Source organism: Scomber scombrus, chromosome 9 (assembly GCF_963691925.1).
Source record: "Scomber scombrus chromosome 9, fScoSco1.1, whole genome shotgun sequence".
Taxonomy (NCBI): Eukaryota; Metazoa; Chordata; class Actinopteri; order Scombriformes; family Scombridae; genus Scomber; species Scomber scombrus.
Genome location: NC_084978.1, coordinates 19,644,492 through 19,660,746, shown reverse-complemented (window position 1 = coordinate 19,660,746; position 16,255 = coordinate 19,644,492). Strand labels below are relative to the sequence as shown.

At 41.0% G+C, this 16,255-nt stretch overlaps 1 protein-coding gene across 2 annotated transcripts in view; it reads left to right on the top strand.

Moving 5' to 3' along the window:
• The window catches only part of gabrb2a (gamma-aminobutyric acid type A receptor subunit beta2a), a 29,197-nt gene extending 16,519 nt beyond the window's left edge, over positions 1-12,678 (top strand). The window contains exons 5-10 of one of the 2 annotated variants that reach the window (XM_062426249.1): positions 3,867-3,949; positions 7,825-7,962; positions 8,253-8,405; positions 10,347-10,591; positions 11,070-11,210; positions 12,322-12,678. In XM_062426249.1, coding sequence (XP_062282233.1) covers positions 3,867-3,949; positions 7,825-7,962; positions 8,253-8,405; positions 10,347-10,591; positions 11,070-11,210; positions 12,322-12,678 — 1,117 coding nt within the window. The remainder of the gene's footprint in view (positions 1-3,866; positions 3,950-7,824; positions 7,963-8,252; positions 8,406-10,346; positions 10,592-11,069; positions 11,211-12,321) is intronic. The other variant, XM_062426250.1, reaches the window with a different exon arrangement.
• Positions 12,679-16,255: the final 3,577 nt, after the last annotated feature.

Sequence of the window (16,255 nt, the reverse complement as noted above, 5' to 3'; positions counted from 1 at the left end):
CATGAGCACTGCTGCTGCAGAGGTCCATGGCAGACTCTCGCTGCAGCGGAGACGAGAAGGAGGAGGAGGAGGAGGAGGATGAGGATGAGGCAAAGACGGGGAGGGAATCCTGCAGAGAAATCCTCATCCGTCTCTCTCTCCTCCTTGCTCGTTATTTGCTGTTTATTAATTGTTAGCGTGGGTATCGGACGTGCTAGCTGGGCCAGGGGACGCAGCAGCAGCGCTTGATCAGTGATGCTGAGTCTCTCCTCAGACAAAAAAGCTTCGAGACTTCTGCTGATGATGTAGGTGGGCTATAAATAGGCTGTTATTTTTACCCCTGCCATTTTGGCCTCATTTCCGCTTTTCCCCTGCGCTTCCTCTGCCACCGCCATGATTTAGTAATGGCGATGGTGATGATGGTGAGTGATGAGTGACTGGCTGGCAATCACAACATCCCAGTAAGTTTTGGCCATAAAGGGGTAAACTAGGACAGAAATAAGACTCCTGTGTTAATCCCCCAGTGCACCATGGCCCTGCTAACTGGCTCTTACATAAGAGCCCAGAGAGCAAGAAAAAGGAGGCAGAGAGAGAGAGAGAGAGACAGAGTGCCCGAGTGTTTCTCTACATCTCGAAAAATGAAATCCCAAACTTGCCAGGCTGGGCCCAGGGGAGCTGCAAGTCTTATGTAGAAGGATTTCAAATAAACTTTTGCTCTTAATTATTAAAGACAAAGGGCTCTTCAAGATATGTTTGTAGTTATGATGAAGTTAAGAGAGGAAAGACATTGTGATTTAATTCTTACTGCTCCACTATCCCTCTGCTCACTAGCACGATTATTTGTTGTCATTTGCTAAGCGGGGTTGAGTTTTGAAACTGATTTAGCAAAATAAAATAAAAAGTGGGCATCACACACGCCAAATAAAATGTAAAATCTTTTTTGTGTGTTCTATTTATAGTTTGCAAATCTTCACCTAGATGTCATGACAATATTCAGTAATTAGCTTGACTAAATTAATTTGTCTGTCATCAGAGATTTAACCTCACACCTGTGGGTGTGTTAGACCATTGTGTGTAAATTTGTGAATCAATGAGCAGTACTGTTTTATGGCAACACTGGATTTTATTTGTTTATTTTGCTGAATTCACCAAATCCAGATATTCCCATCTGCTATTTTTTCCATAAACAGTTTATTATTTACCAGATTATTAAATATATCATGATATATAATTATACACAATTATATCATATAAAGGATTTAATAAATAAAAGTATTTTTTGAATCTTCTTTTCTTAAAACAAGTTAAACTCCACCTGTGCTGTGAGATTATTTCAAACTGTTTCCAATTCAATGATAGTGTACACAATGATAAAGAAAATAACACAAACAAAATTAAGTTATTAAGTTGTGCTGCAGCTGTTTTCAGTATCAGTTAACCTGCCAATTATTTTCAATTCATCTTTCAATTAGAAAAAATTCCATCAAAAATAATTAATTAAGCCCAATTATATAATTTGACATCTTCAGAGTCTGGCTCAAAGACATAACATTTTTATGACATAAAGCAAAGAAAAGCAGCAAATAATATTGGAGCAGATGTTTGAAGTTTTTGTTGAATAAATATCTTTAATGATTAATCAGTTATCAAAACAGTTGCTGATTAATATTCTGTAGCTTGACTAATTGATTGATTGACTAATTATTGCAAATGTCTGCTAGTTGCTCTGCGCTGGGTGGTCAAAGATAATTTTCATTGTCAGCTATGAATGAATGGACCACTAAAGCAATAAACTGATGAAACACCACTAACCAGCTATGACAAGGGAAACCCAAGGTCACGACAAATGCTTCAACCTATACTGGGAACTCTCCCACAGGCTGCTATTCTTGTTAATGGTCGCATGATGCTATCATGTTATATATCAATCAGTGTGTGTGCGTGTGTGTGTGTTGGGAGGGGGGTTGGTCTTGCAAGCCTAGGTTGCTAGATTTAGTCCCTGTAGTTACATTGGGCGTCCAGTCTCTCTCAGACAGCCTCAGGGGTTTGGCACGGCCGGGTGCCAGCCCGTCTCAGCTTTGGCCAACTTGTCGTGTGTGTAGCAGGAAGTGCGTCACGCTGAATGAACCTGTCCGATGTGGCTGGCTCACACTTGACGACTCTTCATTAAAGGATTGTGTGACCAGAGGTTGAACCCTTTTTTATACGAACATAAAACCAGTGCTACACCCAATTCCATATTTATTGTATGCAGCATGTGCAATATATTAATTATGTGTTTTTGCAGTTAGTACACAAGACATAAATATACCTCACCAATATTCCAACAGGAAATAATGCAATAAATGTTAACGTATTACAAACTTTGACTTTGAAATGACAGTGTGCAAAGAAAAAGGTTTTTCACAAAATGTAGTTTGTTTTCCAAAATGTTTCTGGAGCTGTCTCACCACCATCAGTAATCCATTTGAATTATTTGCAGCTTTGAGCAGCTCCTGAAATTTATTTGTTCACTGTGATGCGCTGCTATTGTAGGACCATAACTCACAATGATAAAAGTTAGTATGCAAACTGACTTTTTCAGGTATATTTAAAGTGTGGACATACTACACACTCAGTAAGTAAACTAAGTTTAGGTTGTCAATAGCTAACACAGACAACAATGAACAAAATGGTACCACTTTCTAATACGTCACCCCATATTATATGTTTATATCTAATGGCTGAACTTTTGGTTTGCCAGTTTGGAAAATTTTTGTTGCTGTTCACTCATAATGCAGTTGCCCCCTTTGTAGTAAGCTATTAATAACTCTGTAGCTATGTTAGTAAGTCATTAATAAAGGGTATTTAATCCATCATGTCTGCAGTTTTAAATGTTATGAAGCTGTTAAATGGACCACAACCTGGCAACCCAAACGTTGTCCTGATTCATAGCTTGTGACTGATCAGTTAAGCATCAGTGAATGATTTATAAAATATTAACAATTAGCTACAGCTCTGTATAAATTATTAGAAAATGGTACTAAAAATGTTGCAAAAATAGGCTAAACTGGGCTGTAGTGCTGAACTGTGTGCTGAACTTCTGTCTAAAAAAAGATCCACACATTGGAGTAGTAGCTCCCAATAATTTTAATTGAGTGACATTTCAATCTACCAGACATCTTTGTCAAGCGTTGTCAAATCACCTTCACAAAGCAGGACAAGCAATATGAAGACACAAACACATCCTTCACTCAGGTGATTGTGATCTGCGCAATTGAAAGTCACTCTTCTGTCAAGCTGGACCAATCAGAGCAGAGCTGGATAACCCTGTCTGATACTTCCACTTGGGTGACAGAGCATGACTTTGTGAAAAGGGCAAAAACAACTTGAAACATCAAGATCAGTATTGTACAGGCACGTATTAAATGTAACACTTCAAAAGTTGAGTCAAATAAAGATAATGAGTGATATTTTTGTGTAGCTTTGTTGACCAGAGGAGAGTAGAGATGCGAGAGTTTATTACATCAGAGGGTGGAAATGTTGAAGAAAAGCAATCTGAGTTAGTTTTATTCAGCATCCTTAAAACAGGAAATGCAGATTTAGGAAGCAGATACACAAAAGATACTGGTCAATCATTTGATTTGCTTCCACTGCTAGGAAGACTTTCAGATCTGGCAAGTGTTGAGTTGATCTTGATGCATCTATTGATAATACTACTCCTGGTTGTTTTCTGAGGAATGGTTTCATGCCAAGCGCTGCTAAACTATACAGATTTGTCATGATCCTGCTTTAATGTGTGCATCGTACTCAGTGTTGAAGGTCAAATGAAATGGACTGGGCTGCTTGTGAGTGCCTTGTTTGGCTCTGTGATGAATCCTCTATAACCCATCCTACTCTGTGTCTAGGATCACCACAACTGCAGCCTGCATGATGGACCTGCGCCGCTACCCTCTAGACGAGCAAAACTGCACCCTAGAGATCGAAAGCTGTAAGTACCGTTGTCCCTGACAACCAGCTCTCACTCCCACACGTAGACATAGATTTAAACAGATCCCACGTACACATGCAGCTCTGAAATCTGCAGCTGCAGGTTTGAAAACAGGCTGCCGGCCCGTTGGCGGCTAAGGTAGAGGGAAGGTTGATAAGACTGCATGTAAAAATGCTGAGAAAGGCTGATGAGATATCAGGAGATACACATCAAGAAGAGGAACATCATTAATGGCTTGCTGACTGATAACATCCACCCTAATTAATTCAACTCCAGTGGCTTCCAAAGCGTGAAGAAGCTTGATTAGGTCCAGTGTATCAGTGTTGTGCTGATTGTGGATGTTATGTGCGGCATTCTCCTGAAACTGCCTCCATGTTTGTACAGTACAAAGAGCTCATTTCGCATGAAGTTTGTAATTGTACGTGATCCGGCGTTCTCGAGCCGAGGGAGGAAGGGAGCGCGGAGGAACATAAGAGAGAAAGACGAGGTCCTCTGCGTGTTTTATCTGAGTCCCCAGAGAAAAGGATTATGGGGCTGGGATGTGGTGTAAGGCTCAGTCTTTCCGGGTTTGATCACACTATTGCCAGCAGCGTTAAGCAGCACAAAAACAGTGCGGGTCAGAACCGCCTCTCTCCGCTTCTCTCCCATTATGCTCACCATCTCTACCCTCATCACTCCCTCTTTCCGTTTCTCATCTCCTTTCTTTGCACAGTCTCATCCTCTCCTTTTTTTCTTTCCCAGCCTTTTTATCTCTCTCTCCATCACTCATATTCTCATTTTTTTCTCCTCCTCCTCTCTCAGGCAGCCCAACACAAAATGCACACACACACACACACACACACACACACACACACACACACACACACACACACACACACACACACACACACACACACACACACACACACACACACACACACACACACACACAGCTCCAGTTTTGATCACCAGGCAGTATCTGCTCTCATATGGATTAACTGGCAACGGTTTTAACGTTGGAATCGCTTCATGCCAGAGCATGCTATTTTATTCAGACTAATGAGCCCAGAGAACTCTCACTTCCCTTGATAAACTTGATGCATTTTTAACAGACACAAGTCTTAAAAACCCAGATCCCCCGATACATCAGCAGCTCACTACTGTGGCTCAGGACACTGGTCACATGCTGGGCTGTACCGAGTAATAACTCATTTATAGCCTTCAGTACTGAAGACCCACTGCATACATACACATGCCAAAACACACCCACATATGTATGCATATAAGAGCGGCCGTTACATTGTCTTTCTCTCTCATTCTTTTGGGACACATATGACAGCCCCTGGACGAGTATGGTGATGTAATAAGCTGACAGACCTCTATCCGAAAAATGTGCAGCGACACAGGCCATGAACAAACGGATCAACAAACTGGCTGAACAGTAACGCTCAAGCGATAAAATGCTCTTTTCATTGTTCTTCATGCTGAAAGCTCCCTTTTCCAAACTCTCCCAATGCCCTCTTGAATGCGGCCCTTCATGGCTGATCAGAACTGAACCGAATCACACATCAAAACAGCAGCACGGTGGACTCGCTTGGCCCTAATTGGGGTGAGGTGGGGTTGCAAAAGCCCGGGATGGTGATAATGCAGGCGATAGCTGCAGTGAGAGCTTACTGTATCTGACAGTGTACAATTTCAGCATTAACTGCATTACAGCTGCAGCCAGGGTTTGATGTGTTTTGTTTCTGTGCTCGTTTTATTTTCAACAAATCCCATGAAACATATTGCCTGATAAAACGTATGTGCCACAGATCTCAACTACTAAAAAGCCTCACTAAAAACATCAGTGAGTCAAAGTCCTGCACTGGGTGACATTTTCCTTCATTACTATGAAGATGGGCAATGTAGTTTATTTTGAGTAAATTCTGCATCCAAAATCTTCATAATCACTGGGTTAAAAGAGTTAAACTATATATCTGTGACTTTTTTTATTTTTGAAGATTTTTGTATTCAGTGTGAACAAATAGTTTTGGAGCTGAGTGACACAGACAAAGTATAAGTCTTGTATGTGTAATATTGTAATACATTGTTTGTTTCATTATTTTCATGGGATTTGCTGACAATATATAATATTTAAGAATATGGCCACTGTAACCTTCAGCATGAAGCCTCAATGTCTTAGTGAGATACTTAAATAAAACAGAGTCATCATTAATTGTTTTATAACACCTGTCCTTTTCCCACTACGACAACTCAAAATGTCTGCTGGGAAAAAGGCCTGTGGGTGAAGTTAGCTGCATGTCAGACCAATAACAACCCAACACCAGCACCACGACCAGCTCCAACTTAAATGTCACCACCACAGGAACAAAGAATTATGTGTTAATTTAAAAAAAATCTGAGCCTTGCAGTTTAATTATTTATCACGTCTGAATAGGTCACTGCCTCTATTTTGAGTACGAGGCAGACAAAGTAGAAATCGGAGCAGGGAGATGGCTGGTCTCTGTTTGGCTGCGACTCTGTTCATGTCAGAGACAGACAGTCAGTCTGCAATGCTGGAGTCCCCTGACTGCACCTGCAATGGTCTCCATCCATGTGGACCGAACAGATTCATCCAGCTCCAAATCTCTGCTGCCTGCTTTCACTCTTAAACAAAAAAGGCTCTGCACAACCACACAGGTGCTTTTAATTACTCTGGATGATGAGACCTCTGGTCAGGTGTAAGTTGGGTGGAGCTATTTAGAGAATTACATACATTTGTTCCCCTGACATGCAGGGGAACAACTGTAACATCTCTACCATGAACACCCATAGTGGATCCCCATATATGAAACATTATGTAGAAAATTGTTTTCTGCTGAAAAGCCACAGAGCAGCTTCAACGCTTCTTACTTTTAAGTGAGTTGCCCTACATAATTTTTCAATTTTAATGCTTTTTAAAAAAAAAAAGTCTGTACTTTTCATTAGTGCCAACCATTCTCCCAAGCATAAAAGTGTAATTCAAATAAATGTTCTTCCTCGCAGTTACAGCCATTGTTTTAAGTTGATGTAAGTAGGTTGTGAAAACAGCAGTGGTGGAAGTAATACTCAGATCCTTTACTAAGAAGTATCAATACTGCAATGTACAAATATTCCCTTACAATGTAAAAGTGCTGCTTGAAAGTTGAGTAAATGAGTAAAAGTAAAGAAGTATTACCAGCAAAATTTAGTTAAAACTATTGCAGTAAAATTAGTGTTTTGTTCCCTCTGACTGATGTATTATTATATATGACATCATTAGATGAAATGTAGTGGAGTGAAAGTATAAAGTAACATCAAATGGAAATACTCAAGTGAAGTACAGGTAACTCACAATTGTACTTAAGTGCTGTACATGAGTACATGTAAATGTCCATAGCTACTTTCCACCACTGTAAAACAAACCTGTTCAAACCTGTTCATGGAGATTCCAATATGCAAGATTTCAAAGTTTGTTGAATGACAATGTATTCACACACTGTGTTTGTAGGAAATAAAAGAAACAAGACACACTATGCAAACATTAATGTTTAAAGTAAGTCATGTTTCCAAACCTTCTATCAAGCACTTTAAATGCACCACAAAGGAGGAATATTAAAAAAGTAACCTGCATGATTATGCATTTACAAGGTGACTCCAACAAAAAATGAAGACAACTTATTGTTCACTAAGTGGGAGGTATTCACATATTTGAAGCAGGTTTCAAATCATTGTAAGTTGAATAGCATCATGAAATAAAAGGAAATCTGGCAATTGAGAAATCAATCTAAAAGTGTGTTTTGTTTTAGAAGATGGTTGTCACCATTTGTTAAACAGGCTAAAACACTGACGTGGACATGTTTCTCTAAGTGTCCAGGCTTTTGGTTTCTCCTCTGCAGATGGCTACACGACTGATGATATCGAGTTTTACTGGCGAGGCGGAGACGGCGCCGTGTCCGGGGTCGACAGAATAGAGCTGCCACAGTTCTCTATTGTCGACTATAAACTCATCTCCAAGAATGTGGTCTTCTCTACAGGTACACAAAACAATGCTAATTTTATCACGCTCCTTTGATTTTGCAGTTTTTCATTTGCATTGGCTGCTCTGTTAAGATGAACAACATTTTATTAGGATATGGGACATTGACTCTAAATATAAACTTTCCATAGATCATATATTTAATTTTTATTTAAAAGTCACAAAAACATCATGTGTTGGAGACAGATATGGCAGGCTCTCTTATGTCAAGAAAAATATAGCCTTTAGTAGGCGTCATTGAGGAAAATCTATTTCCATCCCACTTCCTCTCTCTTCTGCCTCCTTCAGGTTCCTACCCCCGCCTGTCCCTCAGTTTCAAACTGAAGAGGAACATTGGTTACTTCATCCTGCAGACATACATGCCTTCCATCCTGATTACCATCCTCTCCTGGGTCTCCTTCTGGATCAACTATGATGCCTCCGCCGCCAGAGTGGCCTTGGGTAGGATCGCCTCGCTGCTGCTGAACAATGACCCTGGGAAATAACCCAAAGCTAAAAGACAACAGACCATAAAATTGCCATTAAGCGAACATCGAGCCTTTTACATTTAGGGCGCCTCTATAGCTATATGTTGTCTGTCACAAGCCTGATCTCTATTTTCACTCAGTTTTCCCAGCATTTACTTTTTTTCTCATTAGCTCTAAGCATGTGAGTGATAGCAGCATGTGATAGGCTGCCTGGCTAAATGTCTGTTGATCAGAGATGACTATATGTATGACTCATGCAGAGAGAGAAGCACTGCAGCTCGACCTTGAAGCATGCTGTCTTCCTCTCTGCCTGTCTGTCTATCAGAGCCTCTCATTGGCTGGAGAGAGCCCAGTTTATCAGAGTTGGATCACTGCTAAATTACAGCCTATATCAGTGAAGGAAAAGTGGCCACATTTGGTTAAATGTACCTCTTGGGGTAATGTTTAATGTCAAAGCAACTGATACTAAACTGAGATGCCACAAAGCTCCCTTTAGTGTTAAACTTGGTTATGACAGGTCAGCGCAGCAGAGGGAATGGCTGTGAGCTTTATGTGTGTCGTTCTTGTCACACACCATTTGTTTTCTGAAGTGGGACACATGTGGGATGGAGCCCCAGACAGTGCATTCAGAGGGTAACATGATTTAAAGATCTGCCTGCTCTCAGTGTCCTGCAAACATGCAGCGAGTTAGTGCAACCAATGAAAGATGAGGCTCCATGCTACAGTGACACTGCTGGCTGCTGGGTTATTTATAATACGTGTGAATCTGACCAAATGCAGATTGTGCATGCAGATGACTAATGTATCAAACACAATGCGTGTATGTCAAAAAAACAGGTGAATCGTGCTGTGACTAATAGCAGATGTTTACAGTGGCTTCGCTGTGCTTTTTATATAGCTTACAGTGTTCCTTGTCCATTTGGATAAATAATTGGATATAAACCTTACTCATATGCAATGCACATGCACAGTTTCAGTCTCTGGAGGTTTCGAAGGATCTTTTTTTATCTATATGGGCTCGCATTATGTCAGCTTGCTTACGTCTGTTTGCTATAAATAAATACCATACACTGAACTTGATAAACGTGAAGCTTACGTCCACAAGGATATCCTTTAAAGGTGAGCACCTGATTTTGGTTATTTTGATGTCAGGCAAATTTCACTGAAACAAACCTAAGAGTATATAACCATGCAAGCAGTTCTGTGAGGTTGATATGTTGCCTATTCACTCGAATGAAAACTGCTCACATGGCGCATAAGCCAAAAAAGTTTTCTGGGTTTGCTTTGGCGTTGTGCTGCTCACTGAATATGTGATTTGATGTTTTCTTGCTGGCCCCACCTGGATGTATTAAGCTCTCTTAATACATCCATGGGTTGTACTACTTAGCTTAATGCTAACATTGGCATGCTATCAGACTCATAATGACAATGTGAACATGCTGGGTTAAATTGGTATGATATTGATCATTTTCACCATCATAGCTCAGCATTTTAGCATGCTAAGATGTGCTAATTAGCACTAAACACAAAAAGCATATAAGGCTGTTATTAGTTTCCCAAGTAACTCAGTATTGGAAAAATAAAAAATTGACCTGATGATGGCTCTAGACAACCCATCCAATATTTGTTGAGATATTTCACTCAAAACCACAAATGTCAACCTCACCCTGGCGGTACAGGGACAGATAGGGGATCAACAAAGTCAGTAGGATTCATACTATGGGTATCATGACAACTGATCATATATAGTTGAGATATTTAAGTCTGGACCAACATTATGGACCTAACAACCATCGTAACCATCTTGGGATCTCATATAACCTTTTGTCAAGTTTATTTTTTACGGTATTAATGTCTTACAGTGTTTAAATACTTCACTCTCTCTCTCCAAACGTGTGACTCCACTGATCTCCAGGGATCACTACGGTGCTGACCATGACCACCATCAACACCCACTTGCGAGAGACACTCCCTAAGATCCCCTACGTGAAGGCTATTGACATGTACCTGATGGGCTGCTTTGTGTTTGTCTTCCTGGCCCTGCTGGAGTACGCCTTTGTCAACTACATATTCTTCGGCCAGGGCCCTCAGCGACAGAAGAAGGCGGCTGAGAAAGCAGCCACGGCCAATAACGAGAAGCTGAGACCCGACCCCAACAAGGTACACGTGCAGGCGAACATCTTCTGAAAGTATTTGTTCTGTTAGTTAATGTGTGTGTTTGTTTCTGTGGGAGCAAATGACTTTTTCTCCTCTCAAGGTCAATGTGATGCTATGATCAATGCTTGATGTCCTTTACCAGCACTCTTTACTCCTAGCTCTAGCTCTCCGTTTCTCACTGGTTTAGCCTTGTGTATCAACAACAGCTGAATGAATGATTACTCAGACTAGGATCTGAAACAGTGAATGCAGAAGCAATGACTGGCTTACACTTTATTTCCATATTTCTGTGTCTCTCAAAGGGCAAGGCGCCTTGGAGAAATCACTGGCTGTGGTGCCAAAGCCTTCCCTTTAAACTTTATTCAACTGCTAAAGTTAGCAGGAACAACAGCAACATAAAAAAATCAAACACCCTTTCCTTCTGAGTGTGGCAAGCTACGATTTTCCCCGAAGTAACAGTGCTGATTTTGTATGCTTGCAGTGGCTGGTGGGAAATGTAGTTCAGAGAGATGATGCTCTGTATGCCAGAATGAAACAGAGGGAAATTGACGCATATGACTCGATGTGGGATCCCATCTTTGTGGACGATGCCGCATTAGGACTAGGCGAGCAAAGAAATAAGGTACTGGAGGTTTTGAAAGTCAAAACTAACAATGTCATCAATCTGAATCAATCCAGATCAGAGGAAAATGCTGTAGTTTTTGTGCATTTCTTTGATTTCTATAGATTTTTTAAGGCAACTTTGATCATCACTCCCACCATTGTGTTTTTTCCCTCTCTTGGTTTGCTCTTCATGCATTTTCCTGACAAACATGGCTTAGCAGTTTGATTTCTGCAGGCATTAACTATCTAATTATCTAAAATTGATGGGAAATTACAAATATGGCAAAAGAGAAGAAAACATCAGTGGCTTCTCTTAAGATAATATGGTTTAGATACAAATACTGGACAACCTCAAAGACAATTGATAAATCTCTTAAGAGTAAGTGAAGCAATTAAAAAAAAAAAAAAGGATCGTCAGATAAGAGAAAGAGATCATTTGCAGTTTGAATAGTGCCAATTAAGTGGCTCCGCTTCAAAGTGAGTTATACAAAATCAACAAAAGCTCCATTTACAACAGGACAGGATTGGATTATAGGGACATTTTTTCCTCAGAAGTCAGGCTATGGATGAAGAAATGTTGATCCGAATTCACTTCCCACAACGTCTTTCCTGACCTGCCCCTGAACCTTTTAGCCTCTCCTCCATCTTTGCAAAGTCCTTACTATTTCTCTCAACCTTCTTCTGTCACATTTTTTTCCTTTGCTTTCTCTTTATTTATTCAGTTTGTCTTGTGAATCGACAGAATTTTAACCACACTCTGGTTGAAATTCTGAGATGACAATGAAGATTTCTCCATGAGAATTAGTTTGTGGAGTGCGTTGTGCTCTTCCAGGAATGTTATTTCATAGTCTTGTGGTTGTATTATCACTCAGATATTGATTGACAGATGATCAATAATTTAAGTAGTGCTTTTAAAGTGCTTAAAGTTTCACTGTAAGTAACACAATTTTGACTCATTTGCATTACCCATTCTAGCACCTCATCAGTATTTTTCACACAGTGAATTACTTACTGATCATTGTAGCTACACTTGTTTTGAGTAATCATTTTGCTAAACATATTTTGAAGCTAAAAACTTCCCTTTGGCAGTCACTTCTCATGGCTCCACCTGTTTTTACACCCTCACACAGATGACTCCTGACGACAACATCCTGTTCAGCACCTTGGAGATGAAGAATGAGATGGGTGGTGCCGGGGATCTGTCCCGGGGCCTGGGAGCACCCGGGGACCCCCGCAACACCATGCTGGCCTATGATAGCTCGACACTGCAGTACCGCAGGGCAGCCATGGCCCGCCAGAACTATGGCCATAGCGCCTTGGAGCGCCACGCCCAGAAGAAGTCACGCCTACGGAGACGGGCCTCCCAGCTCAAGGTGAACATCCCAGACCTGTCCGACGTGAACTCTATCGACAAGTGGTCCAGGATGATCTTCCCCACCGTCTTCTCCTTCTTCAATGTGGTCTACTGGCTATACTACGTCCATTAAACCTGGCGGCGTCCGGTGGCCATCTTGTTGCGGGCATGCAAAGAAGGGAGGGGGGCGGGGGGGGAGGGAGGGGGAATTAGGGAGGTGAGAGAGTTCAAGAAAGAGAGATGAGAGGTGGTGAGAGAGAGAGAGAGAGAGAGAGAGAGAGAGATGAACAGTGCACCAACTTTTTTAGCTGGTTCATTTTAGAAAATATGAGGAGAATGCAAAGACTTTTGGATGGACTGCAGCAGCACCCAACACTTTAGTCAGCAGTGACTCTTTTAGGATTTGGGAAACACCTTAAAATGACTGACAAACACTCCAAAAAGAAGAGCGAGTTTTAAAAAGACAGAAATGGTGCCTGTTCCAGAATTTCAATATATCACTAATATTTGTCATTCGTAGCTTACTCTCTGTGGATCAAATATTTATGCTTGTGTTTGCATATACTTTAAGGATTTGTTTTGTTTAGTATCTATTTACTTCGTAGCCGAGCTGTCTGCATCCAGGAAAGCTTTATAAATGATTTTAAAGGAGTCATCCTTGATAGTCTATTTTCCTATAATTACTGTATATCAAAAACATCCTTTAAAAGCATGCTTATGTTTGATTTCATTTGCATCTCAATCATGATGACGATGGAGAGCAAAGCATTTTAGTTCTACTAGTTGAGGTTATTCTGTTTAGCGAGCGCAAGTTACCATTTTGCAGCTTTGGCTTAGCATGGCACACCTGGGCGGCTGGTGTGAGCTTCGCTGGACGACAACAGGTGGACAGCAGGGGTCGCTCTTTTCTCTGGACATCCCTGTGGGGCTTTAATGGTGCCAATGCTGGACAGAGAAGGCTTCCTCGTTTGTTGAAGGTCCCATATTATCCGGTGAAAGAGCGGGACTGTTGGAAACCGACGCTTTGGCCAAGTTTATGTTTTGCTTTTGCTGTGCTGACAGAAGTCCATTTCACCATGTGTTATGTTTTTTTTAAAGAGAACTTTTGACTCCTCTGTACTTTCTGCCATTGTATAAGGAGCTTCAGAGGCGGAGAATGGCTTTAACGTGACTTAAGCTGGTGTAAGAACTTTGCTGATAGATGAGCTGAGTTTGAGCCCTTTCATCGCAACCAGAGTTGCTGCATAAATATGGCAATCCACAATCATCATTATCAGTAGAAATGAATGATAGAAGTATGATGCGTTCCATTGTGATTAGGTTTCTGTTTTGAAAACTGTAGATAAACATAAATCATGTTTAAAGAAAAAGAGATGATTCGTTTTTATAAATCAATACTCACATTATGTGTAAATATTATGGATTTATTCTATTTAAATGGGTCTCTGTTGTTGTTTTTGCAGTTGAATTACAGATCAAATGTTCCATTCCAGTCAAAAAAGAAAAAGAGCAATTTAACTGAGGAAAAAGAAAAACACAATTCACAACTTTGCTGACTCTGTACTTTTGGGACTTTTCTCTCTTTTCTTTCTTTTTAATGGACTCTTAAAGCATCTACTTGCTGAAACTAAAGCACTTCCAGACACCAGTGACTTTTGGGTCAATGTTTTGTTCTCCAGAAACGACTTAACAAGGACCCCACTATCCAGGCATTGAAGTCAGGCATATTTTGTACAAAGTTTCTGTAAATTCCAATTGTAATATTTCATAATGACTGTAAATATCTTGTGTAATGATTGTCAGCAATTATGAAGATGTATCTAAATTCAATTAAAACTCAATTCAGTCTATCACTTCAATAACAGAGTATGCGGGCGGCAGTTTTATGTGTCCGGTGAATGTGAGGCTGCTCATGATTGTGCTGACTGTCGGCCTCATGGCTGATTGAGTGTCTGAATGAGTGAGTGAAAAACTCAACCCGACACAGGGAGCGAGTAGATGAGCGAGAGAAGTAAATGTAGGGGTGAATAGAGAGATGTGAGGGCTGCAGCTGGGGACTACTGGCTGCATAATGGATGGAGAGGCAAAGGAGTTGGAGCGAGGGCCATGGTGGTCTGGGCTGAGATAGGCTCGGCTGGGGTCTGAGCAGGGCTGAGCGCCAGCCCCAGCCTCAGGGGACATTAACGCAGAGAGCCATAGATATGGAGGCACTCTGTGGACTCAACTGTGGCCCGCTGGCTCCAGAGGCCAAGGGCGCCTGCTACAAGAAAAAAGACAGGAAAAGAAAGAAAATAAAGGTCAAGAAAGAGAGCGATCCATCCTTCCATCCATCCATCCATCCATGCCTCGACCTGTCCCTGCATCCTCCCCTCATTCAGCAAACTGACTGCACTCTGCGCAGTACTTGCTTCCTGACCTGACCACTGTTACAACCCTTAAATGGATGCTATTGAATATTTAATATTGCAAAACACTGAATATTTAATATTTTAAAAGGGATTTTGTTCTAACACTGACTAATGTGCAGCTAATGTTTGATATTGAACTTAAAGAACAGAAGAACACAATACAGATACCAACAAATGTTTTAACCAATGAAATATCTGAAGAACATGTTTTAGAAATAAAGAATGACAGTTTTGAGTTTGATGTCTCAGTCCAGTTTCAGACACACAGAAACCTTTAAATAAAGTGGACTTTACTTATTTATTCATTTTCATTTTCCATGACAATGGAGGGCAGATTTACATGTAGAAGAGACTCAACCACGCTGTGATTAGAAATGCACGTAGCCTGTGTGTGTGTGTGTGTGTGTGTGTGTGTGTGTGTGTGTGTGTGTGTGTGTGTGTGTGTGTGTGTGTGTGTGTGTGTGTGTGTGTGTTAGTGCGTAATGCTTCTGGGAGTAAAGAACTCAGAGCAAAACTACCTAAAAAGGCAAAGCGGTGTAAAAACTGATGTAACTCGACATGTAACCTTGTTCCAGGTTCCTCCATGCATCGGTAAAAATCAGCTCTACAATACTGTTCCACCTCAGAATAACAGATGTATTATCTCACTACAGTAGACAGATGGTTTGTGCTAAATTGGCCCTCTCTCTCTCTCTCTCTCTCTCTCTCTCTCTCTCTCTCTCTCTCGTTTCCTCTTTTCAAAAAAGGCATTAGTGTTGACATGTAAGAGAGGAAGGGGGGAGGCAGATGCTTTCTACTTTGTAGTGTTTCCATGTCACTGGAGTAATTAGGGATGCACAGCCCTCTGCTCTGTAGAACCATGTGTGTGTGTGTGTGTGTGTGTGTGTGTGTGTGTGTATTGTGTTATTTGAATGTATTTTCTTCCTGTGTGTACAAGCTAAGCGTGGACTCACAGCTGCGCCACTGTGCAGTCGGCATGCCAGCCAAGTCAAACCTAGCCAGAACTGACTGGGACGGGTTAGAGGGTGAGTCTGGGACACACGCGTCACGCCACTTCCCTGCTACACATATGTGATGGAAAAACATGATGCGCTGCCCAGGAGAGAGACAAACCCACCTGCGTCAACTGTGCAAGGACAGAAAACAGGAAATCATTTACATTTGAGTGATAATAAATCACCTGCAAGGTCAAGCATGGCATCCTGGGAAAAAAAGCCAAAAAAAGATCCATTTTATCTTTATTTAAGGCAATTTTCTAATAATACCTCCAAATGTTGTACATCAAATCATAAACAGGGGCAA